Source organism: Pelobates fuscus, chromosome 5 (assembly GCF_036172605.1).
Source record: "Pelobates fuscus isolate aPelFus1 chromosome 5, aPelFus1.pri, whole genome shotgun sequence".
In the NCBI taxonomy this organism is placed as follows: Eukaryota; Metazoa; Chordata; class Amphibia; order Anura; family Pelobatidae; genus Pelobates; species Pelobates fuscus.
In genome coordinates this window covers 198261993-198289329 of record NC_086321.1, presented here as the reverse complement: position 1 = coordinate 198289329, position 27337 = coordinate 198261993, and the positions used below count along the sequence as shown (strand labels likewise).

Below are 27337 nucleotides of genomic sequence, written 5' to 3'. Positions count from 1 at the left end.
TCTTTGTAGTTATACAAGTATAAATCTCTGCTTTTTCATGTTGATATTTTGACATTATTGCATTTTTAAATGAATAAGTTTTTATTTTTAAGATTATTTTGAAAGAGAGAGAGCAGCGGAAGCAGCTTAGATCATTGACACAAGAAACCACAGCATCAGGTGAAGAAGGAAGTTCTTTGCCATGTGAACCTAAGACACTCTCTCCTGATGCTCCACCTTTTGTCCCTGAGACTGGTAAGTATAAAGAAGGATGATAATTGCCTGTCTGTATATGCCATTTTCTAATCAGTTGCTTGAAATGCAAATATCTTATCCATTTGTCTTGTAAGGTAGTTTCTAGGAGCACATGTTTAATCAGCAAAAAATAAAAGGCTACATATTGTAGTATATGGCACTACATATTCCATATGACTGCTACTTTCTGACTTTGATGATTTTGGGTGGACACAGATCACGATGGGTAATATACGTTCTTCTCATATATTTTAAGACAAAGATGCCATTAAAGGAGCACTATAGGGTCAGGACCACAAACATATATTTCTGACCCTATAGTGTTAAAACCATTATCTATCTCACCTACCCCCCTCTTGCCACCCTAAATATAGTAATATCTTACTTGTTTTCAAGTCTGAAGCTGCTGCCTCTGCTTGTGAATTGCCTGTCTGCTGACATCAGAAGTGGTGGTCTTAGCCAATCACAATGCTTTCACATAGGATTGGCTGAGACTGTCAAGGAGACAGATCAGGGACAGAGCCAGCACAAGTCAAACACAGCCTTTGCCAATCAGCATCTCCTCATAGAGATGAACTGAATCAATGTATCTCTATGAGGAAAGTTCAGTGTCCATGCAGAGGGTGGAGACACTTAATGGCAGTGCTGCTTACTCTGCAGCACTGCCCAAGGAAGCAGCTTTAACAGCCATCTGAGGAGTAGCCAGTGGAATTATCACTAGGCTGTAATGTAAACACTGGATTTTCTCTGAAAAGACAGTGTTTTCAACAAAAAGCCTGAAGATAATGATTCTACTCACCAGAACAAATTCAATAAGCTGTAGTTGTTCATTCCTACCAAACTAGAATGTAGAGCAGGCCATTGAATCACATTGGATAGCCCCACAAAATTCCTGAGGGAACAGCTACAACAGAAGAACATCCATTACCCATCCTGTCCTATATCCACTCAAACCCCGAAATAATCTAAGTCAGAAAGTAGCTGTCATGTAGAATATATATATATAATCTACAGGAACAAACTGAACTTCCAATGATTGTTTCTTATTGTAACAGAAAAGGTGAAATACTTGACAAACACCACTAATGTTGAGGAACAACCAGGGGATACCACCAATGCTGTCGCTTCCCTTTCACATGAGAACCCTGCAGTCCCCAAAATTCACAGCAGGAGATTTCGAGAGTAAGTAATTAGAGAAAACCTTCACAGATGTAATACATAGATCACACACAAATGCAAAAAAAAAAATAATTAATACATTAAGGCCTGAACTTTTTTTTTTTTAAATATAATATAACCTCAAGTGTTATATCCACAAGATTCACAATCCACAAGATTACAGCTATTTTGGCTGTATTTTTATGTAATTTTGTTTAGATCAGAGCCCCACTTAATGTGTTTTTGTTTCTTTGAGTTTGCCTATATATGTACTAATCCAGTTAATTTACTCTTGATCGTACTTGATGGGACTGGCATTTATTTATCCTGTCTATCATAACATTTAACTCAAGGTATAGCTTGAAACATTCAGGGTTTCCATTTTCTGTAATTCTGGTAAGCTGTATCTTTGTTTGAATGATGGATTACATCTGCTTTCTCTATAACAGTGTTCTATGAATAAAGCTGACCTGTGCTGAGCTTCACCTCCTTTACACTTACTCCTTTCTCTAAATACTATATTGGCTTCCATTACAGGAATGGGAGCATTAGTAATGTAAAGATGGGTGGCTTCCGTATGACAAACAATTCATCTTTACAGGGTGGCAGCACTACCTGTAGTCTCAGTAGGGCAATGTACTTTTATTTGAGACCAGTATTAGTTTTTAATAAAGCTGTACAATGTGGATTTAGGAAGGAGTGTGTTGGAATTGAGCAGAGTGTCATTTGTGTACAGAGTAGAACTTTCTGACTACCTTTCATGTTAAAGGCACATAACTGACTCCTTTTGATCAACAATCTTTCAATGTTTGCTTTTTACTTCCACCTCATATTTATCATATATTACTTACTCAGATACACCCTGCATCTGATTTCTAACCATTTTTATTTTGTAACTTTGGTACCCCATCACTTTTAGATATAATTGGGAATTCTCTGAGCCTTTGTATTCCATCCAAGCTAACCAGTTGATCTGACTGTTGATGATCTCCCTGAACTGTACTTGACACGAGTGTGGTCCTCAACCTAAGTGTGCCATTAATGTGGTCCTAAAACCTGTTGAGGATCTTCTCAGACCAAATACATATCTCTGTTAGAATTGTCCAGTGAGGTTGGAGAATCTAATTTATTCCATTGCTCTCTACTGAAATTTATCTATAACAAATGTATTTACCTATTACTGAAGGAGTCTGCTCTGCACTTTTCCGTTAAGAAATTTCAAGTAGTTCATAGGGCATACTAGTGTACTTCTGTTGTAACCACAATTTAACCTTTGTGCATTGTACATGCAACACTGTTTGTTGGAAAGTACTGGATAGCCTAGTCCTTATCGTTTTATCTTTAGCAGATATTTAACAGTTGCTTGCATTTTTCTTTGTCTACTCTTATATACATATTTTGCTAACACGATAATATCATTCTGGCGCCAGCAAGTCACGTACCTGCATGTGCGCTTGTTCATAATCCATCATAACTACAGCGAAGAGTCAGGCTTTTAAAATCTTACACAGCTATTTAAATGTTGCTTTGTATTTTTATTACTTATTCTTGTCTAATTGTACAAGTGTATATAACTACAACAAAGAATCAGGTTTTGTTGATTTTGTCGTTTCTAGGTATTGCAGCCAGGTGCTCAGTAAAGAAGTGGATAAATGCGCGACATGCCTTCTTCAGGAGCTTGTGCGATTTCAGGATCGCATGTATCAGAAGGATCCAGTGAAAGCAAAAACAAAGAGGCGTTTGGTGATGGGTCTAAGAGAAGTTCTAAAACACCTGAAACTTGGAAAGCTAAAGTGTGTCATAATTTCTCCAAACTGTGAAAGGAGCCAGTTTAAAGGTAAATAATAAATGTTAGAGGAAATAAAATCTAGTTTTACCAATCTATATTCACAGTACATTAAAAATGAAGCAAAGTGTATTGGCTTGGAAATCACCAGAATCCCCATGATTACCTGCAAATAGACACATTAATTCACAAACTTTGTCACACAGACTAATGGCTACTTCCTTCCTAAGTAATTATGGGACCTTTGGACTCCCCTGGGAATTCTTCAAATCCTGGGCCACCACCACACCTCTTTGGACCTCTATCAACTAGGCTTTCACACCTACTTCTCATCTTTCATCTCTGTCTTGTATCTCCTATTACTATTACGCATGCTATTATTGACGAAGTTATGTCAGCTCTTAAGTGTCTAGAATGCCTGTGTTCATAGTACAAATACCTAAAGCACTGTGAATGCTATTTTGAAAATCAATAAAAAAAACAAAAAAACCCATATATGATCTATTAAAAACCATATAAGAAAAATAAATAGATAAGCAACCAAGTTCCTTTACATATGTGAAAAAATATGTTCCAGTGTTGGTTACCATATATTACTTTTAATCATATATACTTGATTAGATGAAACCATAAAACCAAAATGTATACACTATGAGCAGAGCAATAGCCATTGACGAGAGATAATCTAGCTCTGCTGGGTAGAAATTCTCCTCCGGTGAGTGTGTCATGTACACTCTAAGCATGCAGTGGCAAGTAACTTTTAAGGCCTGGGCATTAGCACAGGACTTGGGATTTTAAGCATAGCTGTGAGGATATAATACCCTGTGCAAATGTGTACATGGTATTAAGACATACAGACTCATAATATGGGTTGCAAGCTTTTGATTGTAGTCTAAAAGCAAACTTCCATAGATGCTATATTAAATTAGTAGTAACTTACAGGAAGAGAATTGAGAGCAAATTTGCGAATTGTTTGAATCACAAGATAAAAATCTTGTACCACCTCCTCCTCATTACTATTCTGCATATTAATTACATTACATTTTGGGGGAACTGCGCCAGAAACGCAGATTGCAGGTTGCGTATTTAATAATACCTCTGGTAAGCCATAACAATGGTCTGGAGAAAAAAAAAAAAAAAAAATTATAGGAGTAGTATCAGAAATAATCTGAATACACTTCAAATAAAGCTAGTCAGGCCATTATACTAAAGGTTTGCCTTGTAGCCTCAGAGAACAGGTATTACTGCTGTTCCCAGCATTCCATTTTAGTTTCTTGTTATTGAGTTAAAAAAGTACAAAAAATGGGACTAGTGGTTGGCAGAGTTAAGACACACCGCCACACCAAAAGACCTTATATCCTTATATGAAGAAGGCTGTTTCTGCACATACCCTGTAGGGGAACTCTTATGAGCAGATGGCCAGAAAAAACAAAAAAAACTCTTTAATGGTCCCTCTTGGGGAGAGAAAAAAATTGTAAATAAACGTACAAACATACAAACTAGGTTAAAATTGGGACCTAGTGGGGAATAGTTGTGACTAAACCGGAAAACAGTGTTCCACGAGCAAGTAGCAAGGGTAATATCAATGTCTTAGAAATTTGCCAGGGATTGTAACAATGTACTGCTATCACAGAACACCAAGTGTCATAAATGTATATAAATTGTAACTTGCGGACCGAATGGTTCCTGGAAATGCCTTGGCTGGTATCCCATGTACTAAATGCTCCTCTAGGCTGAACCAGAAAAAAATATATAGAGGATCTAAAAGAATAGCAAACCTAAATAAATTTGTGTGGTGTCAGACCATTATAGTAGATTACTTATATATTAGACAGGAAGACACCATAGCAAGATATACAATAGGCTATTCTCAATTAGATAAAGCGAGGAGTATTTCTTAGAAATGCCAACAATTTTAAACTCCCGTGTAAAAAAGCACACCCAAATTTGTGGTAAAATTTAGACAGAAACTCAGTTCCTCGTTGTCAGAGAAGGAACAACGTTATGTCAAATATGTAGCAGGGTGCCAAACAGCGTTATGTCAAATATGTAACAGGATGCCAAACAGCTATATGAGATTTGGGGGTAGGAGTCCCTAGCATCCTGTTCATACAGACAGCAATCGCAGGTAGAGCCCAGAGAAAAATCCGTTTGATTAGTCAAAAACCCCAGAACTGTCCCAAAGTAAAGTTTAAAAGTTTAGGAAATCATCCGCTCTGTGTCGATCGCTCGACGCGCGTTTCGGCGATCCACGTCGCTTTTGTCAAGAGCCGTTGCGGAATAAGTGGCGCCTCTTTTTAAATGCATATTTGGTACCGCCCTCTAATGTGACGTAAACGTCATTGACCAATCAGTGGGCTTCGTAAAAATGAAGGGACAGAGAGATCTTCCAGTAATATTCACAGTAATTAACCCTTTCCGTGAAAAAGTGATGTGACTCAGAAAGATGATCTGTAAAGATTTTTACATACATGGGTATATGGGGCAGAGAAGCCTTCCTGATAAATGTCAAAAATGTTGTTTTGCTCCTACAGAGAATTAGTGTGCAGTAAGTGTGGACGGTTATATCACCATATGTATGCCCAGGCGTTCCTTAAAGTGGCAAACAGGAGCTGTCCAAACACATTGTCGGCTGTAAGGGGTTCTATTATATTATTTTATAAATGCCCATATTGCCCTTCATTGTCGGAGTCTCCAAATCTAGAGACTCAAGCATTTACCATAAACCTGGTCTTATTGCTGGGACCATATCCGATGCTAGGGGACCAAATGTAATGGAAATGCTTTACAGCTGGAAAAAGGCCCTGAGTTGGACAGTACCATTAATAGGGAACAGATAACTATTCATATGCATTTTAAGAGTAGTGTGTCCAACACATTCATGCAAATTATTTGCAAATTCGAAAAAATCAAACTGGGGGAAACGGATAAACAACTTGAATCCGAATTAAACAATATTCACCAGTTTCAATCTGACCCCGCGTTCAATCAACTGGAACTAAAACTCAAACAGAACCTTGATAAATATCAACAAGTAATTAAAACGAGGAAACACCAGAAATTTATCAGGGACCTTAAGGACTATGAAACCGGCAATGTCTATAGCACTTTTAAACGTCGGTTCAGAACCAATTCTGAAAATGTGCTAACCTCTGAATATGACTCATCTGACAATGATTCAGAAAATAGAATGCTGACACAAACAGGCTCATTAGACTCTGACTCCAGTTCCTCTAATCAAAGCAGCTCAAGGGGTATTTTGAAAAAGGGGGTGAATTTTTTAGAGATGGGCCATTTGGACGACCCACTACCACGCCAGCCACCATATCACACGCGCAACAGGGGCCGGGGGAGAAGCGTAACAAGGAGACGACGATTCTAATTAACAACTTACAAATAATCAATCTCTCCTTGCACTCACTAACCACCCAAGAAACAAATGTTCTCTCAAAAGGCCTTTCGTTTGTGCCAGTCCCACCATTTAACAAATTTACGTGGGTCAAAGATCTACATCTATTTGTTAGAAAGCTTGCTTTATGCAAATATCACCAAATTAAAATGGACAAAAAACTTAAAGATTTAGGTCTCCTTGACAAGGATTATGACTGCCTAATGACTTTAATTTCTCTTTTGGATGAGAGTGATACTACCACCAATCCCCACCAGACAAATTTGAAACCACGTTGTCGCTTTACACCCAATCTGGGGAACTTTAAGAATATTGAATTCTTCTTGGAGTCAGCCAAATTTGCTATTGATAATATTCATCAGAAAGATCTAGAAATACATCCAAATATGAACCTTACTAAGTCTGAAAATAAAGCCCTCCAGTCCCTTAAAAAAGATACCACAATCACAATTAAACCGGCTGACAAGGGAGGGAACATTGTCATTTTGAATACAACTGATTATGTTAAAATGACTTTAAAAATTCTTGACAATAGGGATACCTATCATCTTTTGGAAAAAGATCCTACGGATGCATTCCTTCATGACTATCAAGTTATTTTGGACATGGGCCGCAGTAGAGGGGTGCTATCCAGGGAGGAACATGACTTCATTCTTAACAAGTTCCCTAGGATAGCTACCTTCTACTGCTTGCCCAAAGTTCATAAAAATCAGACCAATCCCCCCGGGCGTCCCATAGTCTCCGGTGTTGAAAATCTCACCCAAAATGGGAGCATTTACCTGGACAAGGTTCTCCGTCCATATGTTGAACAACTACCCTCATATATTCAGGATACCAAGCAGACGCTGGTTCGCCTAGCAAGCCTGCTAGTTCCTGAGTCTGTGTCACTTTGTAGCCTCGATGTTGAATCCCTCTATTCATCGATCCCACATAAGGGGGGCATCCAACACGTCAAACATTTCCTGGATAAAAGGGGCCCAGCCTTCAGCGACCATTCCTATTTTTCCTTGGAACTGCTTAAATTTGTCCTTTGCCACAACTACTTCCTCTTTAATGAGAAATTCTATCACCAGATACAGGGCACTGCGATGGGGACGGCTTGTGCCCCATCGTATGCCAATCTACATCTAGGCTGGTGGGAGGAAGTGGTTGTGGCGAAGGACATGGCCTTTGCACCATATAGACCGTTCATCTATCATTGGGCCCGCTACATCGACGATATCCTGATCCTGTGGACAGGTAGTGAGGAAATGTTTAAAAACTTTGTAGCATCACTTAATACAAATAATTTGAACCTATCTTTTACATCGGAATTTGGGGGTGATACATTGAATTTTTTAGATCTTACCATTACAATAAATGGTGACTCCATTAGCACCACACTGTTTAGGAAACCAACATCCTCTAATAGTCTTTTACGCTGGGAGAGTTTCCATCCCCAAACCCTTAAACGAGGGATACCCACCGGGCAGTACCTTAGAGCCCGCAGGAACTGCAGCAACATTGAAGACTTTAAAATTCAAGCCAACATACTGCGACAGCAGTTCAAAGCAAAAGGGTATCCCAACAAATGCCTTAAAAAAGCATATAAAAGGGCCCTGGAGGTAGATAGGGACACCCTACTAGCTCCTAAGAAAGGGGAGTTCTCTACTACACCACAACCCCCACGCCTAATAGCTACTTTTGACTCAGGCTGGGAGGCTGTAAAAAATGTCTTTCAAAAATTCTGGCCCTGTCTTATGGACGATACTCACCTCAAGAGGGTTTTGGGACCAAGAATAGACATGACCGCACGCAGAGGGAAGAATCTTAGGAACCTTCTTGTTCCAAGTCACTTCCATTGCCCCCCGGCGCGCACTTGGCTACATTCCACCACGGTGGGATCGTATCAATGTGGCCACTGTGTGGCCTGTAAATTTATCAAGCGGGATTCCAAGACCATCCCGGACAGCACGGGAAAAAGATCGTTTAACATCAGATCTTTTTTCAACTGCAATACTTCTGGACTGGTTTATCTCCTCACATGCAGCTGCCAACTACAATATGTGGGAAAAACCTTTAGACCCTTCAAGGAGCGGATCAAGGAGCATGTTAGATCACCGAAACTGCTTATTGATACCCCCATAGGCCGCCACCTAAAAGAGTTTCATGCGGGCAATCCCCAGGGGCTTCGTTTCTGTGGATTAGAACTGGTCAGAAGGGATAGACGAAGGGGAAACTATGACCGTTTCCTGAGACAACGAGAAAGTTTTTGGATTTTTCAATTAAAGACGCTTCACCCAAAAGGTCTAAACGAGGGTTTTTCCTTCGCCCCTTTTATCTAAGAAATCAAGAAATCTCTAATGATATCGAAATATTCTAACAATTCAACTGGCCCGTAAATATCCAGTCTATCCATCTAAGGTCACCCTTATTTACCAATTAATTGCTTGCAAATAATATCAATATACACCGTTGATCGAATGTCATCCATGTGTTCAATTTGTGGAGTACATCTCCATTCTTCTAGCTATATTTGTCATCACACAAGTTTTACATTCAAACAGATCTCTTTTTCTTGGTATTTACCCCATATATCTTGGGGGGTTTTAATTTTAATGTCGCTCTCCAACACTACTCTTAAAATGCATATGAATAGTTATCTGTTCCCTATTAATGGTACTGTCCAACTCAGGGCCTTTTTCCAGCTGTAAAGCATTTCCATTACATTTGGTCCCCTAGCATCGGATATGGTCCCAGCAATAAGACCAGGTTTATGGTAAATGCTTGAGTCTCTAGATTTGGAGACTCCGACAATGAAGGGCAATATGGGCATTTATAAAATAATATAATAGAACCCCTTACAGCCGACAATGTGTTTGGACAGCTCCTGTTTGCCACTTTAAGGAACGCCTGGGCATACATATGGTGATATAACCGTCCACACTTACTGCACACTAATTCTCTGTAGGAGCAAAACAACATTTTTGACATTTATCAGGAAGGCTTCTCTGCCCCATATACCCATGTATGTAAAAATCTTTACAGATCATCTTTCTGAGTCACATCACTTTTTCACGGAAAGGGTTAATTACTGTGAATATTACTGGAAGATCTCTCTGTCCCTTCATTTTTACGAAGCCCACTGATTGGTCAATGACGTTTACGTCACATTAGAGGGCGGTACCAAATATGCATTTAAAAAGAGGCGCCACTTATTCCGCAACGGCTCTTGACAAAGGCGACGTGGATCGCCGAAACGCGCGTCGAGCTATCGACACAGAGCGGATGATTTCCTAAACTTTTAAACTTTACTTTGGGACAGTTCTGGGGTTTTTGACTAATCAAACGGATTTTTCTCTGGGCTCTACCTGCGATTGCTGTCTGTATGAACAGGATGCTAGGGACTCCTACCCCCAAATCTCATATAGCTGTTTGGCATCCTGTTACATATTTGACATAACGCTGTTTGGCACCCTGCTACATATTTGACATAACGTTGTTCCTTCTCTGACAACGAGGAACTGAGTTTCTGTCTAAATTTTACCACAAATTTGGGTGTGCTTTTTTACACGGGAGTTTAAAATTGTTGGCATTTCTAAGAAATACTCCTCGCTTTATCTAATTGAGAATAGCCTATTGTATATCTTGCTATGGTGTCTTCCTGTCTAATATATAAGTAATCTACTATAATGGTCTGACACCACACAAATTTATTTAGGTTTGCTATTCTTTTAGATCCTCTATATATTTTTTTCTGGTTCAGCCTAGAGGAGCATTTAGTACATGGGATACCAGCCAAGGCATTTCCAGGAACCATTCGGTCCGCAAGTTACAATTTATATACATTTATGACACTTGGTGCTCTGTGATAGCAGTACATTGTTACAATCCCTGGCAAATTTCTAAGACATTGATATTACCCTTGCTACTTGCTCGTGGAACACTGTTTTCCGGTTTAGTCACAACTATTCCCCACTAGGTCCCAATTTTAACCTAGTTTGTATGTTTGTACGTTTATTTACAATTTTTTTCTCTCCCCAAGAGGGACCATTAAAGAGTTTTTTTGTTTTTTCTGGCCATCTGCTCATAAGAGTTCCCCTACAGGGTATGTGCAGAAACAGCCTTCTTCATATAAGGATATAAGGTCTTTTGGTGTGGCGGTGTGTCTTAACTCTGCCAACCACTAGTCCCATTTTTTGTCTCTATCCCCAGGGGTTATGCCCCACCATATCCTTTAACCACCACAAACTCTGGTGGGTGGATATTTTGTATCCATTCTACCTCAGTGTTGTTCTTTTTGAGTTAAAAAAGTAACTTACATTGTTTTTCAGTAGTTTCTAATCGCAACTTAGCCCAGATTGTGAAAACATGCAGGACATACTGGACATTCTTCACAACTTTTATCAATCTCTGTATATATTAAGACAGGTCCCATGTGGACATGAATGGCTCTGAGTTCTGTAATTCAAAACCAGTCTGGTTCCAAATTTGAAAGAAAGTAGGAGCTATCATTAACCAAAAAAATACTTCTATCTGGCAGCATTTACTAAATATGCAAATTTCACCAATCAAGGTGCTGTGCAGATTAAAGGACCACTATAGGCACCCAGACCAGTTCAGCTCAATGAAGTGATCTGGGTGCCAGGTCCATCTAGGGTTAACCCTGCCTGCTGTAAACATAGCCGTTTCAGAGAAACTGCTATTTTTACATTAGGATTAATGCAGCCTCTAGTAGCGGTCTTATTGACAGCCTCTAGAGGCGCTTCCGCGCTTCTCACTGTGATTTTCACAGTGAGAAGACGCCAGCATCCATAGGAAAGCATTGAGAAATGACTGAATGCGTGCGTGGCTCTTGCCGTGCATGCGCATTCAGCGGATGACGTCGGAAGAAGGAGAGTCCCCAGCACCTTTCTCCAGAGCCCGGCGCTGGAGAAAGGTGAGTGCTTTATAGCCAAAGTTAATGTGCACGTGTGTGTTAATATAAATGGAGAAAGATTACAAAGCTGCACAAGCTCTGTGTGTGTCTCTTTGCTGCAGGTGGATTGGATGACACTCTGCAAACAATCATTGACTGTGCTCAGGAACAGAATGTCCCCTGTGTATTTGCTCTTAATCGCAAAGCTCTGGGCCGTAGTGTGAACAAAGCTGTACCAGTGAGTGTCGTTGGGATTTTCAGCTATGATGGTGCCCAGGTGAGCAGCCGTTTAAATGACATCTTTCTATAACTACTGTGGACTGTAAAGGATATTGGCTGTTCACTACAGGCCAGGAAAAGGTCACTGGATTGCCATGACTTTCTCCCCATTAAAGAGGAATTGCCAAAGCTGCAATGCACATTCTAATAACTAGCTAAAAGCTAGCTATTGGTTGTGCTGCTTTTTTTCTTTTTCATCCCATTCTGGCATTACATCCATATGTTAAATATTTGTGTTTTTATTTTAATGATTCTCTGCACATGGTCCATGTATAAGCAAAAGGAATCACAAGAAAATTATGTCTGTGATTTGGGGACAAGCATGAACTACCTTCTGCTGCAATCTGCACTTCACCCTCTAAGCAGGAAGAGCAAAAACCATAGACGGCAAATGCATGAAAAGAGTACAAAACAATTTACATTGCAAAATAGTAGGTAATGCACCTTACATGCTTCATTACAACATTGGGTACCTCTTCTACAGACCTACTGCTAGTATCTGCAACTCACAATATTAGGAGCAAAATTAACTCTTAATGTTTACTTGATTTATTTACTTTTTCTCTACCCTGAATCTCAGGTTTAACTCTTGCTTTCATGTGGTTCACATGATCATTTCTTTTCTCCTGTCACTGTAGGATCATTTCCACAAATTGTGTGAACTCACTTTCGAAGCTAGGAAACTCTATGAAGAAGTAGCTGCTGCTAATTTGACTTATGCTGATACACCCGAGACTGACCCTGAGCCCAGTCAGGAACCACAGCCTTCTCCTGAAAAGAAGCTGCAAATGTCTGATGGACTGAGCACGCAGTCGCCTCCAGACGAAGAGGATGATGAGCCACAATATAGTGAGTATAGAATGAATTATATGCTGAAAACAACATAAACTTTTATTTTAGGACTAATGTAAGCAGAGGTCCTTTATAAACTCAGAAAAAAATGGATAAAGCCTTTTTTTTCTTCATATGGAGGTGATCTGGCAATCCAAAAATAAGGATAAATAAATGTAATCACTTAATTCAAGTGAAGTAGACATGTGGCTAGGACATACAGGGGAGCTATAAAAATCACCACTTGGGTGTTCCATGCCTCACTGTCACTTCAGGCAGAATCAGAGACATCTTCTCTTTTGATTTTCACAAACTGCATTTTGGCACTTTTTAACCCTGTCACTGGTAATCTGCCTTCAGTTGCAGATGACTATGACGGAACTAGTACTGCATGCTTATCCATTTTACAACTGATCCTCATGGTAATAACTTTAATGAAAAATTACTTAAAATATCATCCAGCCTACCCAAACTGCAGACCTGTTACCAAAAACCTTACTGGTTAATTTATATCTTGCCATGCCAATTCATATAGTATGATCTAAGGCTACATAACTGAAGGTGGGTTAAACACAAAGGCTTCATTTCTTTTTTTGATTTTGTATTCTTCCTGTTTCAGTGAAGGTATGGAGACAGATGAGAGAAGATGGTTGTTCGCCTTACAACATGTTTGAAGAGAGAGTGATTACCAACTTATTCAATTTGCATTTGTGACATCAGAGCCCACTAGTGAGGCAACACTTGGATGGAATACGAACCAATGACCACTGAATAGATCATGGGACTCGTTTGCAACAATCAAAGAGACACTTAAGAAAAGGCCTGGAAGACTTTATTTTTACTTTTGTCTTAAATGATTAGTCCTTTTTTATTTTATTTTTCTGACAGCCTTTTCTGTTTAAATTTTTGAGATATTCCAAAATAAGTGGAATTAAAAAAAAATAAAATACCAAGAATACTCCGCTGAACATAATTGCACTATATTGATGTATAAACACAATACATACAAAATACAGCCTACTACAATTTTTACAGTTATCAGTTAGATTTTCATCAAGAATTGTATTATAGACAATCATTTCTGTATATGAGAAATAAAGTAAATACTATGAGAACAAATCTAAACTTATTTTGGAGTGTGCGAGTATACGACAATCATTTTTGGACAATGAAGTTAAAACACAAGAATGAAAGAAAAAACACAAACAAAGCTAATTACAAGACTATTCATGGAAGATGATCCGCTACTTTCCATAACTATACAATGAAAGATATGTGGATCTACATGAGCATTCACCTTTAAACATCAATCATAATATCTATTAAGAAATGTATATATGTGAAGGCTGGAAAGTTTCAGGAAATGAATGAACATGTCAAAAAAATGAATATATGAAAAATTCATGTGTAATTGGAGAATCCATAAATGGCAATCACAGAGTAGTATACGATTAATTCTGTGCACATTTTATATATATCATTCATAAATGGCAACGATATACCTGAATCAGAACTTGAGCAAATATATTCAAATAAATTCAAATTAATTAATTTAGCTACTGGATAATAAATATAAAAAACAAATTGAAGCCAATGTGACTTAGTTGCAGAGTAAACTAGGAGATTAAAAATAAGAAAATAGCATTTAAATTGGACAAATCAGAGGCATCTCATATAAGAAAGCCAGTAATGCATGCAAAAATTTGAGCAGCTAAACAAGAACATGAGAAAGTTATAGCCAAAGAGAGCAAAACCAACCCCAAAGTCCATACATTAAAAAAATAAATTAAAACAAATTTAAGGAGGTACACTAAAAACACTAGGTGTGTTGGTTAATGAAGACTGGAAGAGGCAGACATTTTAAATATCCATTTCCCCCTCAATATATTTATTTGCAAATGATTGCTGCAAAAAAATTGCAGAACACTTGTGATTGGATGACGCTACAGCAACTAAAAGTTAAACTAAGCTCCAGGGCCAGACCGTTTTCACCCACAAGTATTTAAAGGGACACTATAGGCACCCAGACCACATTGAAGTGGTCAGGGTGCAGTGTTCCAGGTTCCTTAAAGGGATTCTCCAGTGCCAGGAAAACAAACGTGTTTTCCTGGCAGTATAGGTCTCTACAGTGCTCCCCTCCCACGTCGCTGGAGGGGTTAAAACCCCTTCAGACACTTACCTGAATCCAGTGCCGATGTCCCTCGGCGCTGGGTCTGACTCCGCCCCCACGCTCCTCCCCTGCCAACGTCTGCCAGCAGGGGAGACCTAATGTGTATGCGCGGCAATGGCCACGCGCGCATTACACCTCCCCATAGAAAAACATTATTCAATTTAAAAAGTAATCTAAGAAGCCGGAAGTCCCTCTAGTGACTGTCTGGTAGAACGCCACTAGAGGAGGACTTAAACCTTCAAGGTAAATATTGCAGTTTATAAAAACTGCAATAATCACACTTGCAGGGTTAAGGGTGATGGGAGTTGACACCCAGATCGCCCAATGAGCTGAAGTGGTCTGGGTGCCTACAGTGTCCCTTTAACCTTGCAATGGTAATTATAGCAGTTTTTGAGAAACTTGGAGAGTTAACTCCACCTGTTGTGGCTGTCTGCCAGTCAGCCATTTGAGGGACTTTCAGGTGGTTAGGCGACATTTTGTTATGGTCAGGCTATGCTTAGGACATCTAGCATCAGCCAAATCCACGTATACAATGCTTTTCTTTTCTATGGGGGAAGTCCTAATGTGAGTGTGGCGCACGCCGTACATGCGCAGTAGGTCCTCCTACCGGCTGACAGGCTATGAGAGGTGGGGCACTATTGGGAACTATAAAACAACTTTGTTTTCCTGGCACTAAAGTTTCCTTTAAGGAACTAAGTGTGGAAATAAGTGAACCTCTGTTTTTAATCAAGATTCTTTTCTTTCAGGAATTCTACTGGAGGATTGGAGAAAGGCAGATGTGTTTCCTATATTCAAAAAGTGTTCAAAAAATTTGCTTGGAAATTATATACCTGTGAGCCTAACATCTGTAGCAGGGAAAGTATTTGAAGGAAATATTTAGGAATTCATTGGGAAGAACATTGTTATTGGCCACAATCAACATGGTTCTATGAAACATAGGTTATGTCAAAGCAATTTAATTACATTCTATGAAGAAGTTATTAGAAATATAGTTCAGGGTGTTGTTCCTCACAATAGGTTACTGTTCAAACTAAAATAAATTGGTCTAGATGATTATTCTTGCTCTTGGGTAGAACATTGGCTTAACCCCTTAAGGACCGGACTGTTTTTGCGATGTTGTACATTTGCGACCAGGCATCTTTTTGACACTTTTGTGGTGTTTGTGTTTAGCTGTAATTTTCCGCTCTCTCATTTACTGTTCCCATACAAATTATATATTTGTTTTTTTCAGGACAAAAGGGGCTTTCTTTACATACCATTATTTATATAATCTCATGTAATTTAATTTAAAAAAATGAAAATATATGATGAAAAATTGAAAAAAATACACGTTTTTTGAATTTTATGTGAAAAATCTTTTGCTCATCTACAAAAGCGAATGAAAAAAACTGCTAAATAGATTCAAAATGTTGTCCTGAGTTCAAAAATACCCAGTGTTTACATGCTTTTTGCTATTTTTTTGCATGTTATAGGGCTATAAGTACAAGTAGGATATTGCGGTTTCAAAACATACATTTTTAAAATGTATCAATAGTGACATTGTAACACTATTATCTGTCATAAATTGTTAAATAACACCCCACATGTAAATTTTTTTTTTAAAAGTAGACAACCCAGGGTATTCAATATGGGGTATGTCCAGACTTTTTTAGTTGCCACTTAGTCGCAAACACTGGCCAAAGTTAGCGTTCATATTTGTTTGTGTGTGAAAAAAGTAAAAAACTAAATTGAACGCTAATTTTGGCCAGTGTTTGTGACTAAGTGGTTACTAAAAAAGACTGGACATCATAGGTGGTGGCACCTATTAGTTCCCATAGCGATTTGCATCACCACCAATGTTATGCCTTTTCTGACACTAACTTTCTGTTAACATAAAAATGTGCAATGCTTATACTGTCACGTATGTATACAAATATGCGATTGTGAAGCCTGCATACGCTTTCGTGGCAATGTATGCTTCTATTGTTCTTTCCTGCACAACCAAAATAAAGAATTTAAAAAAAAAAAAAAAAAAAGACTGGACATACCCCATTTACAATACCTTGGGTTGTCTTCTTTTGCAAATGGTATGCCATCATGGGGGTAATTCTCATTCCTGGGCTACCATACGCTCTCAAAGGCAACGTAACCAACCTGGCCATTTTTAATGTAAAAAATTTGACCCATATATTTGACCCTGTAACTTTCAAAAACGCTATAAAACCTGTACATGGGGGGTCCTGTTCTACTCAGGAGACTTTGCTGAACACAAATATTAGTGTTTCAAAACTGGAAAATGTATCACAACAATTATATCATCAGTAAAAGTGCTGTTTGTGTGTGAAAAATGCAAAAAAAGTCACTTTCACTGACAATATCATCGCTGTGATATGTTTTACTGTTTCGAATCACTAATATTTGTGTTCAGCGAAGTCTCCCGAGTAAAACAGTACCCCCCATGTACAGGTTTTAGGGTGTCGTAGAACGTTACAGGGTAAAATACAGTGATGGCAAATTAAATTCTCTGGACTTTCGGCCTGGGTTGGCAGGCAGGTCCCTTAAATTGCAATCAATAAAATAACTTAATTATGTAAAAATATTACATAAATACGCACGTATAATTTAAATATATATGCATATTTATATATTTGAAGTCTATGTGTATATTTATATAATTATTTATGTAATTTTGTATATGGACATATGAATAGTTCGCATTCTTTTTATTTATTTATATATACATATATATATATACAATTTCATTCTAAGTGTATTTTGATATAAATATATATATTAATATCAAAATACAGTTAGAATAAAATTTCGTGTATATATATATAATTTTTTTTAATTTTTATTATTATTTTTAATTTTTTTAATTTAAATTATTTATTATTCGTATTTTATAATAATATATATATACAATATATATAGTTATTATATATATATATATATATACGTGTGTAAATTAATTATAAGTGTATTTTTATATTAATATATGTACATATTAATATAAAAATACACTTAGCATGACATTATATATATGATATATAGACATATATTATATAGGTATAATATATGTCTATATATCATATATATACACATATATAATAATATTTTTTTATTAACTTTCACTTTAAATTTTTTTTTGATTTTACAGCAGCAGGGAGACTGCCTGTCAGCACAGACAGTCCCCCTGCAGGCAGAGACTAGGACACCTATTGTGACCATGTGGTCGCCCTGTTGGGCGATCACATGGCCACAGGGGTCCTAAACCGCCATGGGGAGACTGCCTGGGCTGCAGGCAGTCTCCCCACACCGGGAGCACCGCCGATCGCCGCCGGGGGAACGACGGCGATCGGGTAAGTACATTGGACGGTTAGGACGGTTCAGGACCGTCACCGGTCGGCAACGCAAAAATGCCGATGACGGTCCTGAACCGTCCTCCGTCCTTAAGGGGTTAAGGATGGAGTACAACAAGTTGTCATTAATGGTAAATTTTCAAACTGGACAAAAGTGGTAAGTGGTGGTGGCCCTCAGGGTTCTGTTTTGGGACCGCTTCTTTTTAACATATTTATAAATGATCTTGAAATGGGTATTGGAAGCCATGTTTCAGTATTTGTATATGACACAAAACTCTGTAAAGTAATGCAAGGTAAACAATATTATTTTGCTGCAGATGGATTTATATAGATTGGGGGACTGGGCACTCAAATGACTGAAGATATTTAATGTAGAAAAATGCAAAGTTATGCACTTCAGGATAAAGAATGCACAAGCAATTTACACCCTAAATAGTAATAAATTAGGGATAACAATACACAAGAAGGATTTGGGAATTGTTACAAACCACAAACTATGCAACAATGTGCAATGTTAATCAACTGTTGCTAAGGCCAGTAATTTTTTATAAATAGGGGCATAAATTATCGTGATGAAAATATAATTTTGCCTCTTAATAAATCACTGGTAAGACCATACCTTGAATATGCTGTTTAATTTTGGGCACCTGTTCTATATTATAGCACTAGAAAAAGTGCAGAGACGGGCTACAAAATTAATAAAAGGAATGGAGCATATTAGTTATGAAGAAAGATTAAAAATTAATATCTTTAGTTTGGGAAAATGGTGCATCAGAGGGCAAATATAAACAGGACTATACATAGGACACAAGATCACACATTTAGACTGGAAGAAAGGAGATTTTTTTTTGTAGCTGTTCTAAAGTACCGCTGCAAACATTTTATGAATATCCTGGAGCAGGATCTTTAGATGATGTTTAGTAGCTGGCGCCAAGCCTTCTATGGACTTCAAGAGAGGGAATTGGTCTCAGTGGAAACCTGTGGTTGCTCGAGGCCCATGCCCCCAGATAAAGTAGTGGGAACTATACTGTGAAGGCCCTCCACAGGCTCCCTTTAGGGCGCCACTTGCCTTTGCAGCATGGTCCCGACGTCCTCATTTTTCTCAGGCTTCTGTGAGCACACCAATGCCAGTGTGGGGTCCGTCGGGAGTAGTACTCTCCAGTAACACCAAGGATTGACTCCAAGCCAGAGAGGGCCAACGTGTGGTAGGTCTTGGTTCTGCACCTTTGCTTGGACACCTTTGGGGCATGAAATAACAGCCTCTCTCGAAACAACAACCCCCCCCCATTGGCATGCTGTGCCTTTTCTATTTTTTTTGTATTATTGATGTTTGATTTTATTGTCAACAATCTATTTGATTGCTATGCGGGCCTTAATCAGTGGATCACCAAGAAAATTAATACGTGGAGTAATGTGCAAAGCATCTGACATTTCTGCATTCTGTGATTCCCTCATACATTTTTGGCAATGTTTTTTCTTTCAAGTATTAAAACAAAATACATTTTTTGTCGTATTGACAAAAAATACATTTTAACTATTAACAGTGACCCCTTGGTGATCAAGTTGGTAATGATAATTTGGGGAGGGATATAGTTTTACAACTATTTTTTTTATTGCCACTTGATGAAGCCTTATACTGGTGAAACGCGTTTGGCTGCTTCTTATTAAATTTTATCATATTTTATTAAAGGAATATTGGCACCTTAATTTGTGCTTGTGCCATATACCTCTTTTATATATATATATATATTTATATATATATATATATATATATATATATCATTTTTATTTACTTTTTATTTACCTGTTACCTGGTCACTGAAATTCTCTGGATTATCGACTCACCCAAGAATCCTAGGTGGGGATTATACCACCCACGCTATTATAGTGAGCAGTATTATCCTGCTCACTCTCATGTGAGTACTATACCTCTTAAATACTTACCTTTACTGCTGCATACAGAGAGCACTATTTGTTTTTGTTTTTACTTTCGCTCTCTCCCCGCACCGAGGAGCTGTACTACCAACCTGCACCCATATCCTACCTGTGGGGGATAAATGCCACTGAATGCAATCCACTCCTGAGCCGGCCATAGCTCTATTATAGGTGTCTACGCCATCTGCACATCGAACCACCTCGGATTCCATAAAGCCCACTGAACCTTTTCATTTCTACAATCAAACTTGGACTTCCTCTATTTTATACCTTTTATCTATTTTACTCATTTTATGTAAGTACTCATTGTTTATTTCTTTTTTTCTGGCACGACCTAATATTCTGTTTTTACATTTTTACAACTATGTTTATTCTGTTGCAAATTTGTATCTAAAGCACCATATTTCTGAACAGCTTGCGGGAGATATATTCAGCTACCGGCAGAGCTGCAGCTAAGGTCCTTTTCCCTAACTTATCATGCAATGAATTGCCAGTGGACTAGTGAAGTGTTTGATCTTCCCATTGGCCCATGACGGCACTGTCATGTTACCTATGGTGTCTACCTCAGAGGAGGCTAGACACCTAGACGTCCGTCCTCAAAAGTGGGCTGGCACGCCCGATCTCGTCAGTCTCCCCGGCCGTTTACACGCCGGCCGCGATAGCTCCGCCTCCTTTTATGACGCATCGCTCATTAGCCAACGTCATGACGTCAATCACATCCCGACCCGCCAGAAACCGCGAATCAGGACTTGTTGGGGGCGGGGCCAACAATTAAAGCGCCAACGTATAAAAGAGTGTTATTTGTAATGATTCATTGCCCTGTCGTGGTTCTAGCTAGTCTGGTCACTCAGTGCTCTTATTTCTATTGTCTTTTGGTTTTTGATTCGGCTTTGTATTTTCGACCCTGCTTACCTCTCTTATCCTTTTGACTCTGCTTGTCTCTCGCTTACCTGCTCTCTCGTTCCCTCGACCTCGGCTTGTCTCTGACCATTCTTTGCCTACTCCTTACATTAGTCCGGCCATTCTAAGGTCCGGTATACGTACCTATCTCCTGTTTGCATTCTGCGTGTTGGATCCCTGTCACGATCCTGACATTACGACAGGGCCAATGGATCCTGCAGGTGCAAACTCTCAGGTCGGTTCTCCTGACTCTAGATTTGAGGCCATGGACCATAGAATGGATCAGATGGCCCTAGCTTTGCAAGCTTTGCTATCTCGTCCTAATAATAAGTCAGAGGAGATGCGTACTCCCTCTATCTCCCCTGTAAGTACAGACCTAGAGGGAGCCACAGTGGGTGCTTCTTCTCATGTCACTTCCCCTCTACGCTATGGCGGCTCTCCTAATACTTGTCGAGGCTTTTTAAACCAGATAGGTATTCATTTTGAGTTACAACCTCGCACCTACCCTACAGACAGGACGAAGGTTGGATTTATAATCACGTTACTTATTGACAAGGCACTAAGATGGGCTAACCCTCTGTGGGAAAATGATAACCCGTTAGTCTATAATTATAATGCTTTTGTTGCTGCATTTAGGAGGACTTTTGATCCCCCAGGAAGAAAGGCCAATGTAGCTAGACTACTGTTACGTCTCAGACAGCATAACCGAACCCTCGTGGATTATGCGTTAGAGTTCAGATCCTTGGCGGCAGAAGTCAAATGGAATGAACAGGCTTATATGGACGTATTTTTGAATGGGTTATCTGATGAGATTCTAGATGAGGTTGCCACAAGAGAACTTCCAGAAAATGTGGAGGATTTGATTTAATTTATTTCCTGAATAGATGAACGTATGAGACAGAGGCAGAATACTCGGGATAGAACCCTAACATTCCATAAGACTAGCCCCCTCATTTCAGAATTCTGATTCTACAACTTTAGCTCTTCCAGAACCTATGCAAATAGGAACCACTCGGCTCTCAGAAGATGAGAGACAGTACAGGAGAAGGGAGGGTCTTTGTATGTATTGTGGATTAAGAGGTCACCTACGCCTAAATTGCCCATACCGGCCAGGAAACGCTTGCACCTAAGTTTCTCAAGAGGACAGGCCTTGGGTGTTTCTATCTTGTCCTCTATATATGATTATAAAGACCATAGGCTTCTTATACCTGTCTCTTTAGCTTGGGAAAAGGGAGTAATAAATGCTATGGCTTTGATAGATTCCAGAGCAGCTGAAAGCTTTATTGATCAAGCCTTTGCCACTAACCACTCTATCCCATCTCAACTAAGAGATACACCCTTGGCCGTTGAGGCCATAGATGGTAGACCATTATCAGAACCTGTTATTTTTCGTGAAACCATACCAGTTAAATTAACCATTGGTATCCTACATGAAGAAAGAATGTCCCTCATGCTTATCTCATCTCCTTCAGTTCCAGTGGTCTTGGGGTATCCATGGCTTAACCCCTTAAGGACCCATGACATGTGTGACATGTCATGATTCCCTTTTATTCCAGAGGTTTGGTCCTTAAGGGGTTAAGAAGCATAACCCTACCATTGACTGGGAACTGGGTGAGATCGTATCTTGGGGTCTGGGTTGCCAGAGAGGATGTTTACAGAAAGTCTCACCAGTTTGCATAGTTGATGCTCCTGTTAACTCTTCCCAATCTACAGATTTACAGATACCGTCTCAGTACCTGGATTTGAAGGCAGTATTTGACAAAAAGAAGGCTGATACTTTACCTCCTCATAGGTCTTTCGACTGGAATATTAGACTCTTGCCTGGTACTATGCCTAGGGGGGGGAGGGGGGGGGGTACGGTATATCCTTTATCCACTAAGGAAAACGTAGTCCTAGAGGAATATATCTGTGAAAACCTAGACAAAGGATTTATTAGGAGGTCTTCATCTCCGGCTGGGGCCGGTTTCTTCTTTGTGGATAAAAAGGACGGCACTCTGCGGCCTTGCATTGATTATCGGGGCTTGAATAAGATAACAATTAGGAATGCTTATCCTATTCCCCTGATTACTGAGACAGGTTGCTCCGGTTTTTGCCCCGGGTGATAAGATGTGGTTGAGTCCCAGAAACATCCGCTTGAAGGTTCCTTCCATGAAATTTGCTCCTCGCTACATAGGCCCTTACAAGATCCTGAGTCGGATTAACCCGGTTGCGTATCGTCGTGCCCTTCCTCATGCCCTGCGCATCCCTAACTCTTTTCATGTCTCTTTGTTGAAGCCTCTTGTTTGTAACAGATTTTCCTCCACTGTGTCCTCCCCTCCTTCGGTCCAGGTTGAGGGTCAGGAGGAATATGAAATCAAATCCATTCTTGATTCTCGTATTTCTCGGGGGAAGTTGCAATATCTTGTTGACTGGAAGGGGTATGGGCCTGAAGAAAGGTCTTGGGTGGTCCGTGAAAAAGTGCATGCCCTTCGGGCATTTCATGCTCGTTTTCCGTCTCGCCCCGGTTCCTTCCACCCGGTGGGCGTTTCTGAGAGGGGGGGGGGGGTACTGTCATGTTACCTATGGTGTCTACCTCAGAGGAGGCTAGACACCTAGACGTCCGTCCTCAAAAGGGGGCTGGCACGCCCGATCTGGTCAGTCTAGCCAGCCGTTTACACGCCGGCCGTGATAGCTCCAACTCCTTTTATGACGCAGCGCTCAATAGCCGACGTCAATCACGTCCCGACCCACCAGAAACCGCGAATCAGGACTTGTTGGGGGCAGGGCCAACAATTAAAGAGCCAAGGTATAAAAGAGTGTTATTTGTAATGATTCATTGACAGGTGAAACGCGTAAAGTGGATTTTGGAAAGACTTTATACAGTACTTTTTATCTCCTTCATTTATTTTGGTATAATAAATTTACTATTTGTTTATATATACCTGAATTCTATTTTTTTATCTCCTGGTTACCATCCTGCTCCCTGGTGGGGACTGTACCACCTACGCTATAAAAACTAGAGCAAGTTCTGCTCTAGTAAATGTGAGTACAGAATTTTTATTATTTTATTTTACTATTTTATCAGTACAATCTGCACTATTTGGACTTTTCTGTCTCTTCACATATTATTCCATCTGAGACGACTGGGACACCTACTACTCCATATATATCCTTATACGGGGATTGTTCCATCCACGCATACTAATGGCAGAGCTCTTAGATAGCTCTGGGAAATGTGAGTGAGGGTTATTTTAATTATTCATTCATATACCCACTATACCTGATATACTGCACTATTATCTTGTATTTTCTCCTTTTTTTTTTTGAGGTCATATTGTATAACGACCATTACTTCTACGAGTATGTACGTATATTGTTGATATATTTGTTTATCTCTTTATATCTAAGGCGCGGTTTCCTTACTTTCTTTTTTTGTGATAGCCATTGGCTGAGTCTAACCGAGATGAAGGGTTCTCCTCAACCAGTCCTTGCAAGGCAGGTGCTGCTCGAGTACTGCCCAGAGTGGGGGCTCTATGGATGCTGGGAAGATCAAAGCTCTTCCGCACGAGCCAGGCCATCCTGATGCCTAGGGGGAGTAGGAAACATTAACATGTTCATTACATGTTCTCTGATGTTTCTACGGTATCAGAGCAGCCACAGTTTTCGATAGAAATGCTCTGATACTTTTCCTTGCACCATCAGGGGGTACAGACAAGCTGCATTTTCCATTGGCCCTCAAAGATCAGTATTGGGCTAGGCCTCAGGGATGGAGGAATAAAACTTATTTTTTTATTGAAAAGCTATTAATCGAAAAAGTCCCTAATGCCACTCTCTGCCTATATCACCACCATCACAGCTCCTGTGCTGCATAACAGCCCCTATACCATCAACCACAGCCCCATCCACTCAACCCCCCCACCACAGCACCTATTCCCACATATATTGCACACCATGTCTGCCCCACGCCTTAGAGCCACTATCGCTCCCAGACAAAACAGCAATAATTGCTAGCATCCACCCAAAATACTCTACAGCCCATATCCCCCACACAAAGACATACTACAACCCCTCTCCCCATACACTACATTGCAAACAGCCGCCGCATTCACAGACACATAACCCCACAAACAGCCTCCCAACAAAGAACCTCCTCAAACAGCCTCCTCTCACATGCAACCCACACAAGCAGAATATCCACATGCAGCTACTCCTACATGCAAAACCTCACAAACAGTCTCCTCACACAGGCACACAGAACACCACAGGAAGTCTACCACACATAATACCACAAGCAGCCTGCCCACAAACACCAAACTCACAAGCAGCCTCCAAGCGCATACAAAAATCACAGACCGCCTCTCTATACACACAGAATGTGCTCTCCCAGTCCTGTCCCTCTTTTGTCCTTTGATATTACACTTATAGGGACACCAAAGACAAGTCATCAGCAAACACCGAACAGGTGCGTTATTAAATTAGCTTGCACTGTTAAACACAGGACATTTACTTAATTTACTTATTCCAGAGCTCTTCAGTAGAGCTCTGCACATGAGATGCCCTGGAGGGACGTCAAAATGACATTGCTTTAAAAGCACGGGCCAAATGTTTGCCCAGTCTGGCCCTGCTTAGAGTGCACCTTTAATAAAATGAATCTTAAAACTGTGGGGATGCCTGTAGCTATTTGCAGGATACATATATACACACACACCACCACCACCACTCCCTCCCTCCCTCCCTTACTTGATAAACTGGAGGCATCATAAGGAGCAGTGCAGGGAGCACACAGACAGCATATCTGATTAAATAGTCTTTTCCATCTAAAGTAAAACAGTTTGTAATCAAAGATACAAAGGAAAATGCTCCTTAATGAGTAAACTTGATTGTGCGATTGGAGAATGGTTGTGACTCACTTGCTGTACCAGATGCAGAGCATGTCACATATCACTCACACAAGAATTTGTTTGAAACTCCCAGACTGGTTTATACCCTCATCTTCCCTTACTTTATCATCCCCTTGCAAACTGCTTGGTATGGGAACAGGCTTCCCTTTTTAATACCTTTACACCAATCTTTCAGATGGAATGTACAGGTAAATCCAATAATTCCCACCATGCTCAACTGTTAAAGATATATATATATATATATATATACACATACATACACACGCACACACACACACACATATATATATATATATTATATATATATATATATATATACACACACACACACACATATATAATATATATGTCTATGAAAAAAACTTGCATAACTCAATCTTTATACTGAGAAACATTAACACATTGATTCCATATTTGTGTTTGAGAAATGTTAGTTAGGTCACTTCAATCTTCCAATTAAAATTTTGCAGACATTTTGTCATTCATACCGTACCACAAACTCGCAGTGATATTAATTTTGTTCCATCAGTCAAATTAGTGATTTTTGGTATATTTTACATGAATATTTTACAAACAGTCTAGAAATAGTCTAGATCCAATTATATTTACCATATAATTGATAACTTAACATGTACTATTTTTAATTATATTTTTGTTTACGACCTTGATTCATCTCTGCCAAGCCATACTTTTGACTTAAAATTGGGGAGTATCTGCTGTTAAATCAATAAAAAGCAAGAAAACAGAGCATATAACTGTGTGGATAATGTGCCAAAAATATTGTAATCCCAAATGGCCACTCGCACTTTCAATGAGGTAATAAAGCCTTGTATATAAATCCCCTCCAAGGGTTTAGTCTTCTCAGCATATTCAGATCACCACGTGTTGGCTGGAGCACATATACTCAATAGAAGAAAATAAAATTATAGTGCAAAATCAAGTATGTAATAAAAAACTATTTATTAACTTACAAATAGGTTTAAAACAGTGGATGCAATAATTCAGAGTCACCACTAGATGTCCTGCACATTTCGTCCGTGTGAAGGATTTACTCAGGGACTTTGACAGTGTCAAGGAGCAATCCAAAATGAATAACCCTCCCAAGTCCTTTTATACCCCTTCAAATGTCCATCAGTATCTAAAATCAATTACAGCTGGTCTAAAAAACACACAGTGATCTGGATATACTGAGAAGACTGAACCCTTGGAGGGGATTTATATACAAGGCTTTATTACCTCATTGAAAGTGTGAGTGGCCATTTGGAATTACAATATTTTTGGCACTTTATCCACACAGTTATATGTTATGTCTTCTTGTTTTTTATTGGTTTAGCAGATACTCCCCAATTTTTTTGTATATATATTTTGTGGAAGACAGGAGGAAGTCTTCGGAGTACCTTAGAAGCTTCACCTTATACAGGGGAGTTTCTGTCTGCTAATATTTTTGATTTGCACTAAATGCACTTTGGTTTGTGAACACAAACATTTTCTTATACTTTTGACTTGTTGGCTCAACC

At 39.3% G+C, this 27337-nt stretch overlaps 1 protein-coding gene and 1 long non-coding RNA gene across 2 annotated transcripts in view; both read left to right on the top strand.

Moving 5' to 3' along the window:
- Window positions 1-12545, top strand: part of SECISBP2 (SECIS binding protein 2) — a gene marked incomplete at its 3' end in the record, with an annotated part of 56207 nt that extends 43662 nt beyond the window's left edge. Inside the window, exons 7-11 of the mRNA XM_063456524.1 lie at window positions 93-234; window positions 1290-1416; window positions 3009-3229; window positions 11607-11761; window positions 12402-12545. Of these exons, the coding sequence (XP_063312594.1) occupies window positions 93-234; window positions 1290-1416; window positions 3009-3229; window positions 11607-11761; window positions 12402-12545 (789 nt within the window). The remainder of the gene's footprint in view (window positions 1-92; window positions 235-1289; window positions 1417-3008; window positions 3230-11606; window positions 11762-12401) is intronic.
- A 2-nt stretch (window positions 12546-12547) lies between these two features.
- Window positions 12548-14040, top strand: LOC134611264 (uncharacterized). Its single transcript, XR_010090889.1, has 2 exons — window positions 12548-12612; window positions 13214-14040. It is a non-coding gene; the product is annotated as an uncharacterized LOC134611264 (long non-coding RNA).
- The last annotated feature ends 13297 nt before the right edge of the window (window positions 14041-27337 follow it).